Source organism: Entelurus aequoreus, linkage group LG28 (genome assembly GCF_033978785.1).
Source record: "Entelurus aequoreus isolate RoL-2023_Sb linkage group LG28, RoL_Eaeq_v1.1, whole genome shotgun sequence".
In the NCBI taxonomy this organism is placed as follows: Eukaryota; Metazoa; Chordata; class Actinopteri; order Syngnathiformes; family Syngnathidae; genus Entelurus; species Entelurus aequoreus.
Window position 1 is genome coordinate 16,715,264 of NC_084758.1, and position 22,651 is coordinate 16,737,914.

A 22,651-nucleotide genomic window follows, 5' to 3' on the forward strand; every position below is an offset into this window, starting at 1 on the left:
TTTGTCAACACCTCCACCATCAACCTGAGAACCAACGTCCTGTGTGGTGGACCTTTGTGTACTGCATAACAGGCCCTTTTTCCCCCCCTGAAAAGTGCGAGTTTAACAAAAGACCAAAAACAAATGTCCACTGCAGAGGACGTAATGTAATACTTGGATTGTTTTACTCCACATATTGACACACTCTATTTGTTTTGTGTTGTTCAGGCATGTAAATGTTTTTTTTTGTATTTCTGAGATTTATCCATCTATCTTCAACCGCTTATCCCATACTTGCAAACCTTGAGACTTCCAAATTCGGAAGATTTTTTTTTTTGGGGGGGGGGGTATATTTATAGCTAGAATTCACTGAAATTTAAGTATTTCATATATATATATATATATATATAAAATAAATACTTAACTTAACAGAAATGAAAATTAAAAAAAATGGCCCGAAAGGTGTTGTTTGATTTGCACTTAAGAATTGGAAATAGAATGAACGGAAGGTACACGAACCACAATAAATATAAGTGTTTAATATAAATATAAACATGAATAAACGTTAAACGCAAATGTTAATCTAAATGTTAAATCTCGAAGTGAAATCTAAATGATAAAATCCAGCTCTCACTGTTAAATCCAAACATTAAATCTAAATATGAAATCCAAGTGTTAAATCTACATCTAAATGTTATTACATTGAAATGTTAAAGGCCTACTGAAATTATTTTTTTTTAAATTTAAACGGGGATAGCAGATCCATTCTATGTGTCATACTTGATCATTTCGCGATATTGCCGTTTTTTTGCTGAAAGGATTTAGTAGAGAACATCGACGATAAAGTTCGCAACTTTTGGTCGCTGATAAAAAAAGCCTTGCCTGTACCGGAAGTAGCGTGACGTCACAGGTTGAAAGGCTCCTCACATTTCCCCATTGTTTACACCAGCAGCGAGAGCGATTCGGACGGAGAAAGCGACGATTACCCCATTAATTTGAGCCAGGATGAAAGATTTGTGGATGACGAACGTGAGAGTGAAGGACTAGAGTGCAGTGCAGGACGCATCTTTTTTCGCTCTGACTTAGGTATAAGCTGGCTCATTGGATTCCACACTTTCTCCTTTTTCTATTGTGGATCACGGATTTGTATTTTAAACCACCTCGGATACTATATCCTCTTGAAAATGAGAGTCGAGAATGCGAAATGGACATTCACAGTGACTTTTATCTCCACGACAATACATCAGCGAATGCAGATAGAAACAGAAGAAATAAACCCCTGACTGGAAGGATAGACAGAAAATCAACAATACAATTAAACCATGGAACTGTAACTACACGGTTAATGCTTTCCAGCTTGGCGAAGCTTAACAATGCTGTTGCTAACGACGCCATTGAAGCTAACTTAGCAAAGGGGCCTCACTGAGCTATGATAAAAACATTAGCGCTCCACCTACGCCAGCCAGCCCTCATCTGCTCATCAACACCCGTGCTCACCTGCGTTCCAGCGATCGACGGAAGGACGAAGGACTTCACCCGATCATCCGTGCGGTCGGCGGCTAGCGTTGGCGGCTAGCGTCGGATAGCGCCTCTGCTATCCAAGTCAAAGTCCTCCTGGTTGTGTTGCTACAGCCAGCCGCTAATACACCGATCCCACCTACAACTTTCTTCTTTCCAGTCTTCATTGTTCATTAAACAAATTGCAAAAGATTCACCAACACAGATGTCCAGAATACTGTGGAATTTTGAGATGAAAACAGAGCTTTTTTGTATTGGATTCAATGGTGTACCAATACTTCCGGTTCAACGATTGACGTCACGCGCATACGTCATCATACATAGACGTTTTCAACCGGAAGTTTAGCGGGAAATTTAAAATTGCACTTTATAAGTCAACCCGGCCGTATTGGCATGTGTTGCAATGTTAAGATTTCATCATTGATATATAAACTATCAGACTGCGTGGTCGGTAGTAGTGGGTTTCAGTAGGCCTTTAAATCCCCACTTAAGAACTTTCAGTTTTGCTTGATTTTGGCGGCGCCACTGGACCAAAGCGGTAGTGTTTTGGCTAAAGGAAGACCACATTTTCCACGGGGGCAAGCGCATAGCTTCGTAAATCGTCATAAACGTACATACAAACTGACACGATAATACCACAATGACTCAGTATGACTGATCAGTTTGAGAATCACTGGTCTAAACCTATTTATTAACCTTTAAAAAATACCAACAATTGATTAAAATAAATAACATGAGTAAATGTTTAATACATACGTGTGTCCACATGAGTTCCTTGTCCGAACAGGATCTGTCCACACGTGGCTACGGCACAGTAGTATGTTCCGGTGTCAGAGGAGTTGAGTACAGTCAGAGAGAGATGGTAGACGCAGCTTCTTGGGTCTTGTTCATCATCACTGTCGGAGTAAATGATGTGTGGATCAGACTCTCCCGATCCTGACTTCAACCAGTAGACGCTGCTTTGGTTCGGACATTGGCGGAAATATTCTTTGCTCTCAGCTAGGACGGAACACTGGATGGTCACAGACTCGCCCCCTTTGACCGACTTGCTTTGCGGAATTTGTCTCACCTAGAAGGACTTGCGTCTGGGGTCTGTGAGAGTCACAAAGAGGAATTAACATGTTTGATTCAGAAGCCCTTTCATCGATAAACAGTCCACATACAGTCATGGTCAAAAGTTTACATACACTTGTAAAGAACATAATGTCATGGCTGTCTTGAGTTTCCAATCATGTCTACAACTCTTATTTTTTTGTGGTAGAGTGATTGGAGCCATACTTGCCAACCCTCCCGAATTTTCCGGGAGACTCCTGAATTTCAGTGCCTCTCCCTAAAATCTCCCGGGACAACAATTCTCCCGATTTCCACCCAGACAACAATATTGGGGGCGTGCCTTAAAAGCACTGCCTTTAGCGTCCTCTCACCTGAAAAGGAGACTATTAAGTATGTCTCCGTTATCCATAGGTTTATCTATAACCTATAACACGGTGGCCGAATGGATATAGTCACTCATGAACGGTCAGAAAAGCACAAGGCAGCGGCAACGCAGTATTATGGGCCACCTTGCAAGCAACATCCCGTTCTCATTTTCAACAAATCCGTGAAGGATATGATCCCGGATTCAGAGATCGCTCGCCAGTACTCAAATGGTAGAACAAAGTCTACTCAAATAGTGAAAGGTAAGTGTTTTTTTTTTTAAGTAAGCAGCAAGTACAGTACAGTTAGTAGAACAACTGTGTTTCCATTACTCTGTACTGTACTATATATATATATACATATATATATATAAAATAAATACTTTAATTTCAGGGAATTCTAGCTATAAATATACTCCTCCCCCCCAACAAATATGTGCTCCCCTCACTCTATCACAAACAAATAAGAGTTGTAGAAATGATTGGAAACTCAAGACAGCCATGACATTATGTCCTTCACAAGTGTATATTGTACTGTATATTCACCTTTCACCACCAGATGCGTGCCACCGGTGAACACCATGTTGTATGAGGTCCCAGCTTGGCAGGTGTACATCGCTTCATCGTCTTTGTGTACGTTTGTGATGTTTAAAACGTACATGTCACCCGTACGCGCGCTCACAAATCTTCCGTCCTTGAACGGTCCTCGAAGGGACATTTCCCCGAAATACCCCTCCACAATGGTTTGGACCATTGAGCCGAATTTCATCTTGTACCAGTAAAATATGTCACCTTTATCGTCGTGGCGCGGGCATGCCAAAGTGACGTTAACGCCAACTTCCACCAGGCTCAGTGTTATCGGAACGTAGGATTGACTCAGAACTGAAGAAAAAGACAGAAGAAGAGTAAATATGCAGGAAAAAGTGGAAAATACAAAACGGAGGTGCCTAAACTCACCCAATGCGCCGAGAAGCACAAGTGCAGTCAGCTCCGCCATCGTTGTGATCGTCTTTCCACTAAGTCTCGAGGAGGTTTGCAAGTCAGAGACAATGGTGTTAGGCTGAAATGCGAAAAATGTATTTCCGCTGCATTTTTTTTCTTCAAACTACTGACCCATTTTTACCAAGCTTACGTGACTAGAAGCACACTTGTGAGTCTAAAACCAACAAACAAAAACAACTATCCTGAGATGCAAGAAAAGTGCAGGTCGAAGTATTTTGTGCATGGATATAAACATTTATTTTCTTCTCTTTGAATGTTGACTACCTAATTTGTCTATTCAGAAGTTGGCCTGCTTTTACCCTTTTGTTCGTATTGTTTTCATTTTTCAAGCAATTTTCACAGGTTGAATTAATACACTGCAAAAACTGAACTCTAAGTAAGATTAAATATCTAAAATAAGGGTGATATTTGCTTATTTTCTGTCTGATAAGATAATTCTTCTCACTAAGCAGATTTTATGTTAGAGTGTTTTACTTGTTTTAAGTGTTTTGGTCCTAAATGATCTCAGTAAGATATTACAGCTTGTAGCTGAGATTTGATGACCTATATTGAGTAAAACATGCTTGAAACTAGAATATCAAGTGTTGCAAAGCTGTGTCATAAACACTCACAAGTATAAAACTGCTTTTTCAAAGTAATAATTTCTTATTTCAAGCATTAACAAAAAAATCATGACTTTGACACAATTGTGTCTCATAATTAAAAGAGATGACAGCCAAATGGACTTTGCTGTTTTATTTTCAATGAAACAAGAGAGAATACGTACTCATATAGTAGTACAGTTGGCACAGTACAGTAAAGGGACAGTTAATATTTAAACATTTAACATGTGACATTTTAAACTATTTTGAACAGAAATAGTTCATGCACATTCAGGTAAATTATTCCAAATTACAAAAGCCAAAAAGTGCAAAAACAAGAATGTTCGTGTTGGAGGAGTTTTGAAAGACTGAAATATGAAATACGTGCTGCAGTCTGCAGGTGTACCTAATGTTGGGGCCCAGCAGTCATTCACAACTCCTCCAACACGAACATTATTGTTTTTGCACTTTTTGGCTTCTTATTAAATAACTTTTTAAAATAGATTCAATCTTGCACGTGGAAAGTTTAAGTGTGGGCTTTAGTCGATATAACACTCCCGTCAGGGGGTGCATTATACGGCGGGGGTGCATTATCCGGCACAACACAACCAGGAGGCGGGATTACTGCGAGCCTCAGCCAGTGCGTCTTCGCAACCGTTTTATGATTGCTCAGCACAAGAAATACTTTACACACTTACAGTTGTTGACAAAATACACTGTACATTGTATACCTCAGCTAACTAAACTATGGACATGTATAATATAGTTCATATAGTAATATGGTCTCACTGCACAGCAGGCCAGCAGTTAGCCGAGTCATTGCGCAATCCATGGTGAGGCTCAACTCAGTGACGTGCCTCAACTGGCTGATGACTCACAGCAAGTCTCTTCTCAGTATTTGAACGGCAAATGTGAAAATTCAGCGATTTTGAATAAAAATAATCTAAAACTGGTGAAGTTAAATGGAAAATAACTTTATAGTATAATCACTGGATACATATAACAATTTAATTTTTTTTTTTTCTTTCTACATTTTTTTTCTTTCCATGATGGCACGTGAGGCCCCGCCTCATCTGCCTCCCCCGACTGCACGTCACTGATATATATATATACATATATATATCGGCTAGTAGACCCTGAGAGTAACAAGCGGTTGCCTTGTTGTCTTTCCTGTTAGGATGTGGTGATGTGGATCCCAAGGATGCAGAGACGAGTTTGGGTTTTCAATTGTTCTTCCTCTTTATTTGGCGGAAGCACAAGGTAGCAAAACAAAACAATGGCGATGGTGGAAAACGCAACACACCATGTAACAAACTACTGAGAGTAAAATAAAAACACAAAACTAAAGGCGCTAGACAAGGCTAGGAAAAATATACTTCATGAGAGAAGTGATAAAACAAGGTACCAAAATAAAACGCTAGACAAGGCTAGGATTAAACGGGCCAACCTGAGGTGAAAGGTTCGCGACTTAGTGAGTCCTCTTGCACGACCAACCGTTTGGTAGCAATGGCAAAGTTCCGGCGCTCACCGGCCGTCAGCAGCCAGTTAAAATAGGCTGCTGCTAATCAAGCTCAGGTGTGTGCTGCTGCCTTGCGTCAGCTGCACTCCATACTGTGGATGAGAGAGAGAGTGAACATGGTGCAGACAATAGAAATAGGCAAGGACATTTACAGATTACCACAGTACCCCCCCCTCAACGGACGCCTCCTGGCGGCCTACCTGGCTTGTCTGGGAATCGAACGTAAAAGTCCTTGATCAAGTCCTTGTCAATTATAAGCGATCTAGTAATCCGCGACCCGTCGTGAACCCTGTTGCAGCCGGAAAAGGGATCTCGCTGCCTCTCTACCTGGGAGTCGTCGTTGGAATATTTGCTTCAAGGACTTGGAAAAGTTCGCGTATGTGGAGCTGGAGGTGGTCTGACGGTTCCATTCGGCAGTCGCCCAGGTGCCAGCGCGGCCAGACAGGTGAGAGATCACAAACGCTACTTTAGCCCGCTCAGAGGTGAAAGCGGACGCGTTAAGCTCAAAATGGAGTTCACACTGCGTCAGGAATTGTCTTACGTCTTCCTTTTCCCCGGAAAAACGTTCGGGTCGGGAAAGCCGTATATTGCTAGTACTAGCGGGTTGTGGAGGCTGGGTGGATGCCTGGTCAGGCACGGTGGTCGAGGTGGGTACGACGGTGGCTAACAGCATGTTGATTCGCTCCAACATGGCGTCTTGGCGCTCCGACATCCCCTGTAGACCTCGGCTCAGGTGGTCAAGCTGGTCCCCCTGCTGGTTGATCCTTTGAGCCTGGCCTTGCAATGCTCTCTTCCAGGAGTCTGTCTCTGCGGGTTCCATCGTTTTGGCCGGAACTTTCTGTTAGGATGTGGTGATGTGGATCCCAAGGATGCAGAGACGAGTTTGGGTTTTCAATTGTTCTTCCTCTTTATTTGGCGGAAGCACAAGGTAGCAAAACAAAACAATGGCGATGGTGGAAAACGCAACACACCATGTAACAAACTACTGAGAGTAAAATAAAAACACAAAACTAAAGGCGCTAGACAAGGCTAGGAAAAATATACTTCATGAGAGAAGTGATAAAACAAGGTACCAAAATAAAACGCTAGACAAGGCTAGGATTAAACGGGCCAACCTGAGGTGAAAGGTTCGCGACTTAGTGAGTCCTCTTGCACGACCAACCGTTTGGTAGCAATGGCAAAGTTCCGGCGCTCACCGGCCGTCAGCAGCCAGTTAAAATAGGCTGCTGCTAATCAAGCTCAGGTGTGTGCTGCTGCCTTGCGTCAGCTGCACTCCATACTGTGGATGAGAGAGAGAGTGAACATGGTGCAGACAATAGAAATAGGCAAGGACATTTACAGATTACCACATTTCCATTAAAAAAATAAACTTGTTTTTAGTGTAAGTTTGCTGGTTTCAAGAAATGTAATGCCGGGCGCATATCATTATGTCAAGATAATGGCACTAGCATTTACTTCATTTAAGAATATTTTTCAACATATTGAGAAAAAAGGTCTAATTTTTTTTTTTCTATCAAGAAAAGTGCACTTGTTATTAGTGAGAATATACTTAATTTAAGGTATTTTGGGGTTAATTGAGGTTAGCTAATTTTACTTGTTTTGGAAAGTCTTGACAAGCCAAATTTATAAGCTCCATGAAGACGGACACATTGGTTTTCGCGATCAAAAATGTCTCATACATAAAGTGCATGTAAACAACACTGCATTATTTCAGTGACAGAAATTCAGATCCACGATGGGCTCAGAGGGACACTGTCTGACACAAAAACACACACACGCACGCTGCCTGATTGGCAACCAGGACAAACCTAGTTGTTTTTTCTCCCCCTCCCTCGTGAGTGCATTTTCTTTTGAATTATTAAAGAATAGGGCAGCACGGTGGTAGAGGGGTTAGTGCATCTGCCTCACAATACGAAGGTCCTCAGTATTCCTGAGTTCAATCCCGGGTTCGGGATCTTTCTGTGTGGAGTTTGCATTTCTCCCCTTGACTGCGTGGGTTCCCTGCGGGTACTCCGGCTTCCTCCCACCTCCAAAGACATGCACCTGGGGATAAGTTGATTGGCAACACTAAATTGGCCCTAGTGTGTGAATGTGAGTGTCAATGTTGTCTGTTTATCTGTGTTGGCCCTGCGATGAGGTGGCGACTTGTCCAGGGTGTACCCCACCTTCCGCCCGAATGCAGCTGAGATAGGCTCCAGCGACCCCCCGCGGTAGAAAATGGATGGATGGATGGATTATTAAAGAATATTATTTTCTATGGGATGCTGTGCGATGGGGGATGACAACGGCACGCTGCTGCCCGCCTCTGTCTTGAGTGGGTTTTCCGACCAACCTCTCCTGCAATGGGTCAGACAACGCCATTTGCTAGACTTCCAGCCCAGCAGCCTGCCAGATCTCCAAGACAGTCGCTCGCTTGCCTGCCATAGAGGCCCCCATCGGGCTTCCGTCATCCTCGTCTGCTGCGGAGGCCCCCGCCTGGCGCCCATACTCCTCATTTTTGTAAGTCGCAGTGGTGGCCGGCTCATGGACGTGCACCTCGCCAGCTGCAGCTGCTTTACGCTCGGCGCCATCACCTGAATTGTGCCCAGTATCTTCAGGGTCACTGGGTCTCCGGCTCCCATCATTGCTGCTTTTCCCTTTGCGCGTGTCCACCGTGCCTGGAACTTTTGGGGGGACTCACTATCAGCACCGGACTCTACTCCGCTGGCTTCAAGGTCACATAGCCGACATGCCGGCCAAGCATTAAGGCCGCAGTTTTGCGACCCCGCCACCAACGTTCTCCCACCGCCCTCCATTTTTTGAACGTTCACGTCTGGATTCCGTTTTGTTTAGGGGGGGGCGGCATCTTGTCACAGCCTGGTGAGGGTTTTGGACTTATGTTGGCTTTTTCTCAGTGTGTGTTTTTGTAAGTTCCTGTCCTGTGCTCTCATTTAGGTACATTCACTTCCTTGTGCCGTGCACAGGCGTCTACACTGCTGCCTGATTGGCAACCAGGACACACCTGCTACCGGTTGCCAATCAGTCTCCTATTTAGGTCAGGCGCTGTCTCCTTCTCCCTGTGGTTCATTTCTGCACTCCTCCTGTGCTAAGAACATCTGGAAGGAAAGGACACACAAGTGCGGATGTTGTTTCTTGACTTCAGAGTCCCGCGAACCTAGTGAGCAAACTGGCCCCCCTTGGATTCAGTACCCCACCATGCAACTGGCTGCTTGACTTCCTCACAGACAGACCCCAGTCAGTGAGAGTGGGCAACAACACCTCCAGTGCCATCTCCCTGAGCTCCCCACAGTGCTGCGTCCTGAGTCCACTGCTGTTCACACTGATGACCCATGACTGCTGCGCCAGGTCCACTACTAACCACATCGTGAAGTATGCAGACGACACAACAGTAGAGGGCCTTGTCCGTGACAACAACAACATGGACTACAGGGAGGAGGTGAAACATCTGGTTGACTAATGCAGAACCAAAAACCTGGTCCTGAACGTCGACAAGACCAAGGAGATCATCGTCGACTTCAGGAGGCACCAGTCCAGCCACACTCCACTCTTCATCAACGGCACAGCAGTGGAGATCGTAAGCAGCACCAAGTTCCTGGGGGTGCAGATAACTGACAATCTAACCTGATCCCTACACACCGGTGGTCTTATAAAAAGAGCTCAGCAGCGCATGCACTTTTTGCGTCGGATGAAAAGAACACAGCTCTATACCCCATTATCACCACATTCTACAGAGGCACTATGGTGAGGACAGCGGAAAAGATCATCAGGACTCCTCTTCCTCCTATCCAGGAGATGGCAAAAAGCCGCTGCCTGACCAGGGCTCAGAAAATCTGTAGAGACTCCTCCCACCCCCACCAAGGACTGTTTTCACTGCTGGACTCTAGAAAGAGGTTCCGCAGCCTCCGTAGCAGAACCTCCAGGTTCTGTAACAGCTTCTTCCCTCAGGCCATAAGACTCTTGAACACATCATAATATTCCCCTCAATTCCCCCCAAAAACCAGATTAACTCGCTGGAATATAAAGATAATGTAACATACATCCGTAACAGTGGATGCATATGCAAAAGTGCAATATATTTATCTGTACAGTAATCTATCTGTTCATATATGCAACTTGTTTTGTAAATGCAAACACTCTGCACCTCTTTGTTCTTTTATCCTGCACTACAAAGAGCTAACACAAATAAATGTTGATCTTATCTGTACTGTAAAGTTCAAATTTGAATGACAATAAAGGAAGTCTAAGTCTAAGTCTAATTTGCTCTGCCTGGCTGTGCCTATTGCTTCAAACAAAGAAGTCCCGTGTCTTGTACAATTCCGTTTGCACTTGCCTTCTTTTGTCCTTTTTTCATTCCGAGCTGTTTTTACTCAACTCCTTCTAGAATGCATTTATTATATTTTGATGTATTAAAGAATATTATTGGCAACAGTTGGCAATAGCGTGTTGTTGGCTGCATCTTGGGGTCACGTTGCTCAAGCTGCCTTCCACGCTTCAAATCCCGACACACCCACTTACTGACACCAATGCTGCTTTGAAATGGTTGTGGTTGTGGTTTCTCTTTTGAAAAAACAAAACTCAAAGAAGCACAATCTTCAACTTCGTGCAATAACCAAAAAAATGAAGTGTGAAAAAAGTTCCTTCCTGTCAAGTGTGCAACAATGTCATACACGATTGTTGCAATGACTCCACAGAGCAAGAATACTGCAAAATGTCAGTACTTTTTATTTACTGTTTGCAGTATGAAGTATCATCAACATACACATGATATTGATTTTGGAACTAAACAGGGTGGACATTTATGTTTCAAATCAGCACAAAATTACAATAAAAAATATTGCAAAATCTGGGCTAAATTTTACATTTTTGGACAAATCTGTAATTGCAGATGCACACATTGCAATATTTACACAGGTGCTTGTGTTCAGTCCCAAATTTGACAGAAGACAGTGACTGTAGAACAGCTTAGAGTAGCCTACCTGAGCGCGGTATTCGTCCTTCTCCTCCTTCTTTACTGAACGTGTCTTCTTTGGCGCGTCCTGTTGGGGCCTGTTAGTGGTGGTGGATTTTCGTTCCGTTCTGTGCAGTGTTGGCCGTTTTGTTTTTCGATGCCCGTGTCGATCGTCTTTGACTTTGGGGCTTTGTTGTGTGCATTTTGTTGCGACTTCTCCATAATAAGTGTGAATGCATTTTGATTTGCTGTGAACAGTTTATTTGGTCCACCATAACCCCTTTTGGTAATTTCATTGGACTAATGCAGTGGTCGGCAACCCAAAATGTTGAAAAAGCCATATTGGACCAAAAATACAAAATCAAAATCCTTCTAGAGCTGCAAAAAAGTAAACGCCTTACATAAGTCTTACAATGCAGGCAACACATGATGTAAGTGTTTATATTGGTGGGCGGTCGAGGGTGTAGTCGGCCCTCTTGGTTGCTTTGTTGGGTCTGCTCCACCCCAGCAGACGATGGCGTAGAACACAGCAGAGGCCACAAGGCGTATATGTTTTTTTGTTTTACTTGTGTGGCTGTGTGTAGAAGTGGTTGGTTGCATCAGCTCTGCTCTTCTAATGTCTTTAATTTCCTTTGTGTTATTTGATGTTACCCTCTTAAACACATGTTTATGTGTGATTGCTATGAGGTTTTTTTCCCTTGGCCTCAGTCTGGACCCCCTCTCCAGCGGCACAGGCTTGGACTGATTTTTTTTTTTTTTCTCAAAATGAGCCAAAAAGGAGTGGCAGCTACATGTAAACAAACTACGGTGCGTTGAAGGGCCGCCCAAATTAGTAGGACAAAATGGTGCTCGCCAAATCCTCTCATCAGTGAAGCATGTTTATTATAAACAGTGGAATTTCTGCCAATTAGGAATGTGTGTGTCACGTTTGCTCTCTTACAAAAACAATATTAAAACAAAAATTATATTTTTTCCACCATCTTTTCCATTTCCACACATTTTTGAAAAAGCTCCAGGGAGCCACGAGGGCGGCGCTAAAGAGCAAATTTAGTTTATGAACCCTTAAATATCTATTAGTAGCCGCAGCATTGTATAAAGTGCAGGGTTCAAATCGTGAAAACAAAATAGCAGCCTATAACCTGAAAATATAGTACATTTTGGATTATCTTCATCAACAGGTCTTGCATCTCTCAGCACACTGCGCCAAGTCTTACAGAAAGTCAATACAACTCTTAAGATAATACTTTGGTAAATCAGAGCAGGAGGATTTAGTTTTGAAGACGCACGTCAGCGTACGTGCTGAATTCCTCTGCTGCCCTCCTATTTGTCTGCCTCGCTCTGCCAGTTTTCTTGGTAACAATGGTCGGCACGGAATAAACCAAAGAGTCCTCGTCTCTCTAAAGAAACAAATCATGTAAGACATGGCAAGAAAAAGAAAACGAAACAAAGACGCAGAACTTTTCTACAAACTTGTTCTTACCTGCTGAATGCGACTGAATGTTTCATCGAGTGTTTGTGGACCAGCTAAAAAAAAATTGAAATTAAATCATAGAAAATAGCTACCTAATGATGTGTTTTTTTCTTACTTTTGCAGCAAAAACAGTTTTTTGTCCTGATCTTGTTGATGAGGAAGGCTGACATGATGAAACTTAAGGCCAAAGCAGCACTCAAGACGATTATAACATACTTGTATGAAGCAGAGCTGCTGGAATCTGGATAGTTATGATAAAAAACACTTATGAAAAAACACTTTTGTCGAATCTATCAATAAAGATCTTTACCTTTAGTGTTGACTTGTATTGGATTTCCCATGAAAATCCCCCCACATGTGACCACAGCACACAAGTAAGTTCCAGCATCAGAGGAGTTGACGTTCTTTGACAAAGTGTGGACACATTTCTGTGTGGACTTATCTTTGATCTTCTTGCATTCGTCATGAGCGTAAACAAAGCTGGGATGGACACTTTCTGGTCCAGTTCTGAACCAGGACACTTTGTGTCCATCCTGACAGATGTCATTCCCAGAGTGGGAGAGGACTGAGCACTGCAACTTCACAGGCGGTCCTGGTTGGACTTCAGAGACAACAGACACGGAGGGTTCTGGTTCTGGGAAGAGTGCAAGACAAATTGAAGTCTTTCAGCACTCTGTGACTTTGATTCCACAGATCGACATTCACTTCTGTTGAAATCTTGAAGGTAAAAAATACTGTGATGTGTTAATGCAGAGGTTACATTTCTTGTAGTGCATGTAAAAACATGTTCATCACAATAAAATATTTGTTCATTTCAAGGCTGAATTATTGGAAGAGTAGTCAAGTTAACATTGTTATCTATAAACAAATGATATGTAACATTTACAATATGTACAATATTTAATTTAAACTGTTTTCTAATTATTTGTTGTCATATTTACCTGTGACCTGAAGGAATGTTCCTTTCAAAAACAAGAGTTTACCTAATTCCACTTTTAAACAGTAGTAGATCGCCGTATCACTTTTCTCTACTTGACTAATTTGCAGAACAAATGTTCCTTGTTGTTTTTTGGCTGTGATGCGATGTCCAGTATTCGATGTTCCACGTTCAACAGAGCCTGAATCGTAAGATGCCGTTGTAGCTAAAATTTCAGGATAGGATCCAGAAACAAGTCGGATCCAAATTAAGTGTTGAACATTCTCAGTTGTCCCGCGGGGACATGTCAGAGAGACTTTTTGTCCAGGTCCAAGAGTCTCAGTGGAAAAGTTGTAGGCACCTGTACATGCTGAAGAGGAAAAGAAGACATATTAATAAGAGTCATGTACAGTATGAACATGTCTCCATTGGAACTGAGCATGGACTTACCTCCACTTTGGAGCAGGAGCAGCAGATGAAGCACGATCCACATTTTCTCCTCTCGTTGGACCAAGTGAACATCAGACCATCTAGACAGCATCTTAACGTTATTGACATGAATCACATCATACCAAATGGGAGGGAACTATTTTGCTGCCATCTCATTGGTCGTCATGTGCCGCCTCTACCTCAGTGGAAATATATCCAACCAAACTTTCCAGTCCCTTTGTATCATTTTCTCACAGTTTTTTTTTTCTTGTAACTTCTTTTGTTGACTGTGCAGTATTTCTGTGGCAAAGTCAACTTTTTTTTTTTTGTCTCTGCAGATTTGTACAAATCAAGCAACTATGTAGCACATGTGCTGGATTTTGCTAAGACAAGAGTTAATGTATTTCATTTTCACTGGCCACAATCAGTAACCAGGAATCTTTTTTCAGAATCATTTTAAAGGCTGGACCTTCCTTTGGAATGGGTTGTGTAAAATAATTAAATAAAATAAAAAATAACAATAATGCCTTATACTTGTCTTGTGAGGGTCACTATCATGTCAAGTGACATGAGAGGCAACAGCTGTCCATTTTTGAGTCACAGGTGTCACTTTAGGCCAAAATGTTTGAATTACCCTCTTAGGAAAACAATAAATCCACCCTGAATTCACAAATGACATCACACAGGACAACAATTCAAACTCTGATCTACACTATATTGCCAAAAGTATTTGGCCACCCATCCAAATGATCAGAATCAGGTGTCCTAATCACTTGGCAGGTGTATAAAATCAAGCACTTAGGCATGGAGACTGTTTCTACAAACATTTGTGAAAGAATGGGCCGCTCTCAGTGATTTCCAGCATGGAACTGTCATAGGATGCCACCTGTGCAACAAATCCAGTCGTGAAATTTCCTCGCTCCTAAATATTCCAAAGTCAACTGTCGGCTTTATTATAAGAACATGGAAGCGTTTGGGAACAACAGCAACTCAGCCACCAAGTGGTAGGCCAGGTAAACTGACAGATGCTGAAGCGCATAGTGCAAAGAGGTCGCCGACTTTCTGCACAGTCAGTTGCTACAGAGCTCCAAACTTCATGTAACCTTCCAATAAGCCCACGTACAGTACGCAGAGAGCTTCATGGAATGTGTTTCTATGGCCGAGCAGCTGCATCTAAGCCATACATCACCAAGTCCAATACAAATAGTGGGATGCAGTGGTGTAAAGCACGTCGCCACTGGACTCTAGAGCAGTGGAGACGCCTTCTCTGGAGTGATGAATCACGCTTTTCCATCTGGCAATCTGATGGACGAGTCTGGGTTTGGAGGTTGCCAGGAGAACGCTACATTTCAGACTGCATTGTGCCGAGTGTGAAATTTGGTAGAGGAGGGATTATGGTGTGGGGTTGTTTTTTCAGGAGTTGAGCTTGGTCCCTTAGTTCCAGTGAAAGGAACTTTGAATGCTCCAGGATACCAACACATTTTGGAAAATTCCATGCTCCTAACCTTGTGAGAACAGTTTGGAGCGGGCCCCTTCCTCTTCCAACATGACTGTGCACCAGTGCACAAAGCAAGGTTCATAAAGACATGGATGACAGAGTCTGGTGTGGATGAACTTGACTGGCCTGCACAGAGTCCTGACCTGAACCCGATAGAACACCTTTGGGATGAATTACAACGGAATCTGAGAGCCAGGCCTTCTCCACCAACATCAGTGTGTGACCTCACCAATGCGCTTTTGGAAGAATGGTCGACAATTCCTATTAAGACACTTCTACATTATTTGGAGGCGAAGAGGAATAAGCCAATCTAGCACAAAGTACAGATATAGAAGCTGAAATAGGTCAATATTTTTAAGTATGTGATTCAATAGAAACATAATTGTTTAACCTGTGTCCAAATCACTCCAACTTGTTCCATTCCAACTTGTTCCAAGTAGGTGTGAAAATGGGAAAAAAATGAAATATTTGACAGATCAGACTAATTTAGTGCATAGAAACGTACTGACTCTACAAAGTGACGGACAAGGCAGTACAAATCCATCCTTCAATGATTACTCAGACTAGTAAAAAGAACATTTATATCATGTGCTGTCATCTGTGTCAGTAGAAATTTTCACATTTCAGCCTAAAATAATTCCACTTCCAACAAGAGAAAATATGTTTCAGTAAATCGTTTATGATTTTTGTATTTTACACACACACCAACTACAATTGTAGCCCAAAATCCATTAAAAAAAGCTACTAAATATATTAGAGGTTGTTCAAAAGTTACTCAATACTTGAGTATTTATTTTACAGAATACTTTCTCTTACTCAAGTAATTATTAAGACTACTTCTTAGTTTTATAATATTATAAAGTAGCTGTACTTTTACTTGAGTACAATTTTGGGTACTCTACTCATCTCTGATCATATACTGCAACGGTCCAACGCGAGATGTTTAATTAAGTTTTGGAATATGCAGCACACACCATATTCTATAGAATCCAGACAAGATAACCTATTTTTGGCACGCCGAAGCTTAGGTGCGCTATGGGAGGCTCCGCTGTCGTGATGGTGCGTCTGTAATGATCCAAAAATGTATGTAATAATAGTCAAGTCAAGTCAAGTCAACTTTATTTATTTAGCACGTTTACAACAACTTTCAAATTGAACCAAAGTGCTTTACAGGTTATAAAAGCATAGAGCAAAAAACAAAACAAAACAAAAAAAACCAAACAAAGAACATAAACAATGAAAGAGCTGAACAAGATAGTGCAAAAGCAATACGCAAAATAATAATAATAAAAGTGTGAGAAATTGAAAAATAAAACTAAAGCGAAGGGGTGCGGGGGCGGGACTAGAAATGGTGGCCTAGAGGCCACATGAAAATGAATGCTGAAATACATTTTTCACATAAGCGATATAATAATATACATCATTTATACATCTCCTATATAGAGGGAAAAAAAATCGCCATTAAAAAAATGCCAGCAGACACCAAAACAAATCAACATTTGCAGCCATTTGTGCGTAACTGTGCCAGAAATGCTTGAAAAAGACACAAGCTGCGGCTGCATAACAGTTTAAGTCTTGAGAAATCACAATGTGTGTGCTAAATTAAATTTAAATCTCCTTCCAGTATTGAGGACATTGTGATAATCAGCATTTTCATGAAGGCAGACACGCTAAATGGATTGCGCTCCCTATTTTGTTTAATTAGGAGACGCAATCCTCCGCGCTCGCGTTTAGTAGATCCATTTTGCGTGTGCTGTCAAGTTTGCACGTGTTTTAGTACACACACACCTTTGTTTGTCTCAGTCTTTCTCTGGCACACACAATTAAAAGTTGACTCGCATAAATAAATGAGCTACTGTTGAAGTTGAAACTTTATGTGGTTAACCTTAAAAATAAAATAAAAAAGTGTGAACTAAGAAGGAGTTGTTCTTCCTGTCCAAGTGTGCTTCAACTTCACACATGATTGCTGCAATGACTGCACACAGGAAGAATACTGAAAATGTTTGATACTTTTTATTTACAGTTTGCAGTAAGAAGTGTTGCATTATCATCAGCATACACATGGATGTTGGATAGTGCTGTTAAAAATAAACATGGTGGATTATCTTGGCAGTCAGCACAAAAGTACAAAGTTTGTCATTAGTTTTCATGGATAGACCTACTACTCACATCTTTCACCACATTACATTTGCTGTTACTTACTTCAGGTTACTTTGAAATCACAATAAATCAAAAATAATGGCAACAATATTTTTCTAAAGATGAAAATCATTTAGTTTTCCAAGTATTTCAATGAGTGCCCTATAGCAGTGTTTTTCAACCACTAATTTCACCTATTTAGGTTAAAACATTTTTTGCAAACCAGTAATTATAGTCAGCAAATTATGCGTTGTTTTTGATTGTCGGTGCTGTCTAGAGCTCAGCAGAGTAACCATGTAATACTCTTCCATATCAGTAGGTGGCAGCCGGTAGCTAATTGCTTTGTAGATGTTGGAAACAGCGGGAGGCAGCGTGCAGGTAAAAAGGTGTCTAATGCTTAAACCAAAAATAAACAAAAGGTGAGTGCCCCTAAGAAAAGGCATTGAAGCTTAGGGAAGGCTACGCAGAACAAAACTAAAACTGAACTGGCTACAAAGTAAACAAAAACAGAATGCTGGACGACAGCAAAGACTTACTGTGGAGCAAAGACGGCGTCCACGAAGTACATCCGAACATGACATGACAATCAACAAAGTCCCCACAAAGAAGGATAAAAACAACTGAAATATTCTTGATTGCTAAAACAAAGTAGATGCGGGAAATATCCCTCAAAGGAAGACATGAAACTGCTACAGGAAAATACCCCAAAAATAGAAAAAGCCACCAAAATAGGAGCGCAAGACAAGAACTAAAACACACACACAGGAAAACAGCAAAAAAGTCCAAATAAGTCAGGGCGTGATGTGACAGGTGGTGACAGTACACCTACTTTGAGACAAGAGCTATAGTGATGCATGCTTGGTTATGCTTTAAAGTCATATCCAACAATTGCAACAACGACTTTTTACTGTCAACTGAGTTTTGTGTTTTAATGATTTCTGCTGGTGGTGTGCCTCTGGATTTTTTCAATGCAGAAAATGTGCCTTAGTTAAAAAAAGGTTGAAAAATACTGCCCTATAGAGCTCAAATCAACTTGTACGATCATTTCCAAAGCCTCTTTGCAGTATTGGGAATATTTATTTAAACATGTTTAACAAGTTACAATAAGAAGATCATTTTTACACTCACATAAAATCAACATGTCCGAAAAGGAGCAGGAAGAAGCAGAGCATATTTATTCCTCAGTGGAAATATGTCCAACCAAACTTTCCAGTCCCTTTGTATCAGTCTCTGGCTAGTGCAAAGTAAAACTACAGAACTTTTTTTTTGTCTTACCACTCTCGCGTTGCAAGGTTGAGCCGGGGCAGATTTTTCATTGTTTTTTGAGCAGCTACCCGCCGAAATCAACGCTTTTCTCCTGACAGAGCTGATCGACACACAGTGGAAATCGGACCTTTTTAACAGATGTGACATAAATTCTAAATGGCCTCGATTTACAGCTCCAAGGGAAAGGAAATTCAGTCTGTGACACGGATTCCCATGTTAGCGCATTTGAGGTTCTTGCTGGACAAGTGCAAAAACAAGACTTCACCCATCTCCCTGCTACTCGAAGCCTCTCAGCTGAGAAACCAGCTGTACCGTTTCCAACCGAGAAATGCAAGGCTCTGCCATACCTTATTTTTGCCTGTCATTCACAATCATGACGGATGTTTTTTTTACATTTTTTTATGCATTTTAACTCATAAATAAATGCAAATAAAAGTCCGGAGCCAATATGGAGTCCTTTGTTCCGTCCATTAAAACCCAATAAAAAACCTCCAAAAAGCGCAGACAATACTCCATTTACATTTCGTGACGGGAATATTAACCAAGTATTAGCGATATTGTTACTATAAGCGCTAACGCAGACAAACTATTTATAGCGGCGTCACGATCAGGAGCTTGCGTGCCAATGTTGACATCATCGACTGATCAGCTGCCTCCTCGTTTCCTTGCTCGTCAAACTTTATCCTAGATCATAAATCATGCCTCTCACCTGGATAGTAGAAGGATGAGGACGTACTCCGACAAGTTGGTACCCTTTTCTCACAATTATGAGTCATTCTTCATCTAAATGGGAATATATATAACATCCTAGCAGTCTGCATTTTAACGACAGCAGACATTGTACAGTGAGTGATGTTTTATTATGTTTGCTGGCTCTCATGAAGTCTGAAGTGAGTTTTAATCAGTGTTTGTTAGAAACAAAAGTGAATGTTGTGCTGCATTTTTTAAATTAATGCGCCGCGTATGCTTAAAATGATCAAAATACGTACATATTAAATGTTATTATAAATGTGCCTGTTACTACATTACATATACACTTATATAATGTGTATAAAACCATAATGGAGGTGTTTGGATGTTTTTTTAAGGGTAATAGAGGCAGAACAGAGCAACACTTATAGGCTCTATTGTAAGTGGACATTTGATCGCAAAAGTCAGGAAAGTCACTTGGAGCCATTTCAAAGCAGCTTAAGGTCCCAAGAGCAAATGTGCAGACAAATTTTTGTAAGTATAAAGTGCATGGCACAGTTTTGTCACTGCCACGATCAGGAAGAAAACTCAAGCTATCACCTGCTGCTAAGATAACATTGGCTTAGAATGCATTTAAAAAAAAAAAAAAGGTATTTCAAAATAATTTTGAACAAAAGACACATTTCTAAAAAAAAAGTGTGTTCCCCTTTAACGTTTTTACCCGGGGGTCGCATTGGAATAAAATAACTAAATATATACACAAATATAAAGTCTTCATGTGTTTATTTGAAGTACCACATATACTCCTTTATTCGACACAAGCCGATGCCGGGTAACAAAGATGTGATGTGATTTTGTAACAGGTACAGGTGAGTAAACAGTTGGTGGGTATTTTGTCTTTACAAGTAGTGAAATAATATCAAAACAGAATAAAAAGTAAGAATCAGTTATCTTGTTGAGCTGATTTTGTATTGTATGTATAAAGGTGAGTTAACAATAGACAAGAATTTTGTCGAACTAATTGTGCTAACAGGTACAGTCGTGGTCAAAAGTTTACATACACTTGTAAAGAACATAATGTCATGGCTGTCTTGAGTTTCCAATCATTTCTACAACTCTTATTTTTGTGTGATAGAGTGATTGGAGCACATACTTGTTGGTCACAAAAAACCTTCATGAAGTTTGGTTCTTTTATGAATGTATTATGGGTCCACTGAAAATGTGAGCAAATCTGCTGGGTCAAAAGTATACAGAATCAGAAATACTTTAATAATAATCCCAGAGGGGAAATTAAGATTTTCAGCACAATCCCATTCAAGATCAGACAAACATTACAGGGAGACAGAACAGGATCGCTGACGGGTCTGCCAACTTCTGGCGCCCCTTACAAAAAAGGTCAGAAACAGGTGAGAGAAAAAAAAAATCAGTCCAAGCCTGGGTCCCTGGAGAGGCGGTCCAGACTGAGGCCAAGGGGAAAAAACCCATAGCCATAGCACACATAAGCATGTGTGTAAGAGGGAAACATCAAATAACACAAAGGACATTAAAGACATTAAAAGAGCAGAGCTGATGCAACCAGCCACTTCTACAAACAGCCACAAAAGTAAAACAACAGCAAAAAATAAACATATACACTGTGGTGGCCTCTGTGGTGTTCCACACCATCGTCTGCTGGGGTGGGGGGAGCATGGCCAGAGACAGGAGCAGACCCAACAAAGCAACCAAGAAAGCCGACTCCACCCTCGGCCAGTGTCCAGTCCGCATGGATGAGCGAGGATACGTCCAAGGAGACCGAGGAGTCCGATACCTGCTCATTCAGCCATATATATGCTCCCAAAAACTGTCTGTCTTCATTGTATGCTTTTTTCATGTTGTGGTAGGTCTGGTGTGGGAGGGAAGCGTAGGACTCTATGAGACAGTTGGGGGTGAAAGCATCTTTCATCGCAGGCCTGAAACTCAGCCAGTTGAAATTGAAGAGAGGGCAGGGTGTCAATAATGTCGGCAGCAAAAGGGTTTAAGAATAAGCGACTTTATATTGTGTAGTAGCCATATAAAAACATCAAAGTTTTCTTTGACAAAAGCGCATAAAACAAACAAAATAATAGTTCCAGCATAAAATCGACAGATATATCTGAAGTTGATCTCGTAACTTAAGTGTTGAAAGTAAAAGAAAAACCTAATAAAAATGTATCACTTTATGAGTGGGGCACCTTTTGGATCCCAAATATATTTAGTGATTTTTTATTTATCTTTTCACTGTGATTACTCAAAAATATGAAATAATTAAAATCAATGGTGTCCTGCATTATTGATCTTTTAGGGCTCTAATTACTAAATACTGCATATTTCAGTTTTACTATAAAAAAAAAACTAAGTTGTTTTTGACAGAAAAGTCATAAAACATTTTTTTTAATTTGTATTACTTTATATCAACTTTAAGTTGACATAGAGATTTACTGTAAGCGTTAAATAATTTAAAAAAAATAATAATCTGACTTATTTTTAACATTTTAATGACTGAGACCATTTATGGTCCCCGGCACCCCTAAAGGTAAAATAAATAAAAAATCCATATATTTTGTTATGGTTTGAAAATGAAAAATATCAAAATGGCCCCCACATGCTTTAATTTTTCCGTGTGCGGCCCTCAGTGGAAAAAGTTTGGACACCCCTGGGTTAGGGTCTCCACTCGGGATGGTCTCCTGCTGGCCCCACTATGGACTGGACTCTCACACTATTATGTTAGATCCACTATGGACTGGACTCTCACTATTATGTTAGATCCCCTATGGACTGGACTCTCACTATTATGTTAGATCCACTATGGACTGGACTCACATTATTATGTTAGATCCACTATGGACTGGACTCTCACACTATTATGTTAGATCCACTATGGACTGGACTCTCACTATTATGTTAGATCCACTATGGACTGGACTCTCACACTATTATGTTAGATCCACTATGGACTGGACTCACACTATTATGTTAGATCCACTATGGACTGGACTCTCACTATTATGTTAGATCCACTATGGACTGGACTCTCACTATTATGTTAGATCCACTATGGACTGGACTCTCACTATTATGTTAGATCCACTATGGACTGGACTCTCACACTATTATGTTAGATCCACTATGGACTGGACTCACACTATTATGTTAGATCCACTATGGACTGGACTCTCACACTATTATGTTAGATCCACTATGGACTGGACTCACACTATTATGTTAGATCCACTATGGACTGGACTCTCACTATTATGTTAGA

At 41.1% G+C, this 22,651-nt stretch overlaps 1 protein-coding gene and 1 gene segment (V, D, J or C); both read right to left on the reverse strand.

Annotated features, from left to right (window-relative positions):
• Window positions 1-2,424: 2,424 nt before the first annotated feature.
• LOC133645226 (Ig kappa chain V region Mem5-like) lies at window positions 2,425-3,932 on the reverse strand. The segment is given in 3 exon segments: window positions 2,425-2,589; window positions 3,459-3,794; window positions 3,870-3,932. Coding segments are annotated over 3 exon segments (399 nt in total).
• A 6,877-nt stretch (window positions 3,933-10,809) lies between these two features.
• On the reverse strand, window positions 10,810-13,920 carry LOC133645224 (uncharacterized). Its single transcript, XM_062040106.1, has 6 exons — window positions 13,800-13,920; window positions 13,375-13,719; window positions 12,744-13,067; window positions 12,549-12,674; window positions 12,443-12,486; window positions 10,810-12,359 (listed from the first exon to the last, which is right to left on the reverse strand). Exons 1-6 carry the CDS (start codon window positions 13,888-13,890, stop codon window positions 12,231-12,233), a joined length of 1,059 nt encoding a protein of 352 aa, XP_061896090.1. The 5' UTR covers window positions 13,891-13,920; the 3' UTR covers window positions 10,810-12,230.
• Window positions 13,921-22,651: the final 8,731 nt, after the last annotated feature.

Bases quoted from the DNA above. Each gene is read 5' to 3' on its own strand.
- LOC133645224 (XM_062040106.1), bottom strand. From the start codon at position 13,890: ATGCTGTCTAGATGGTCTGATGTTCACTTGGTCCAACGAGAGGAGAAA. The intron at 13,068-13,374 runs GTAAATATGACA...CACTCTTCCCAG, and splicing joins AACATTCCTTCAGGTCACAG to AACCAGAACCCTCCGTGTCT. The intron at 12,487-12,548 runs GTAAGAAAAAAA...ATTTTTTTTTAG, and splicing joins AAACTGTTTTTGCTGCAAAA to CTGGTCCACAAACACTCGAT.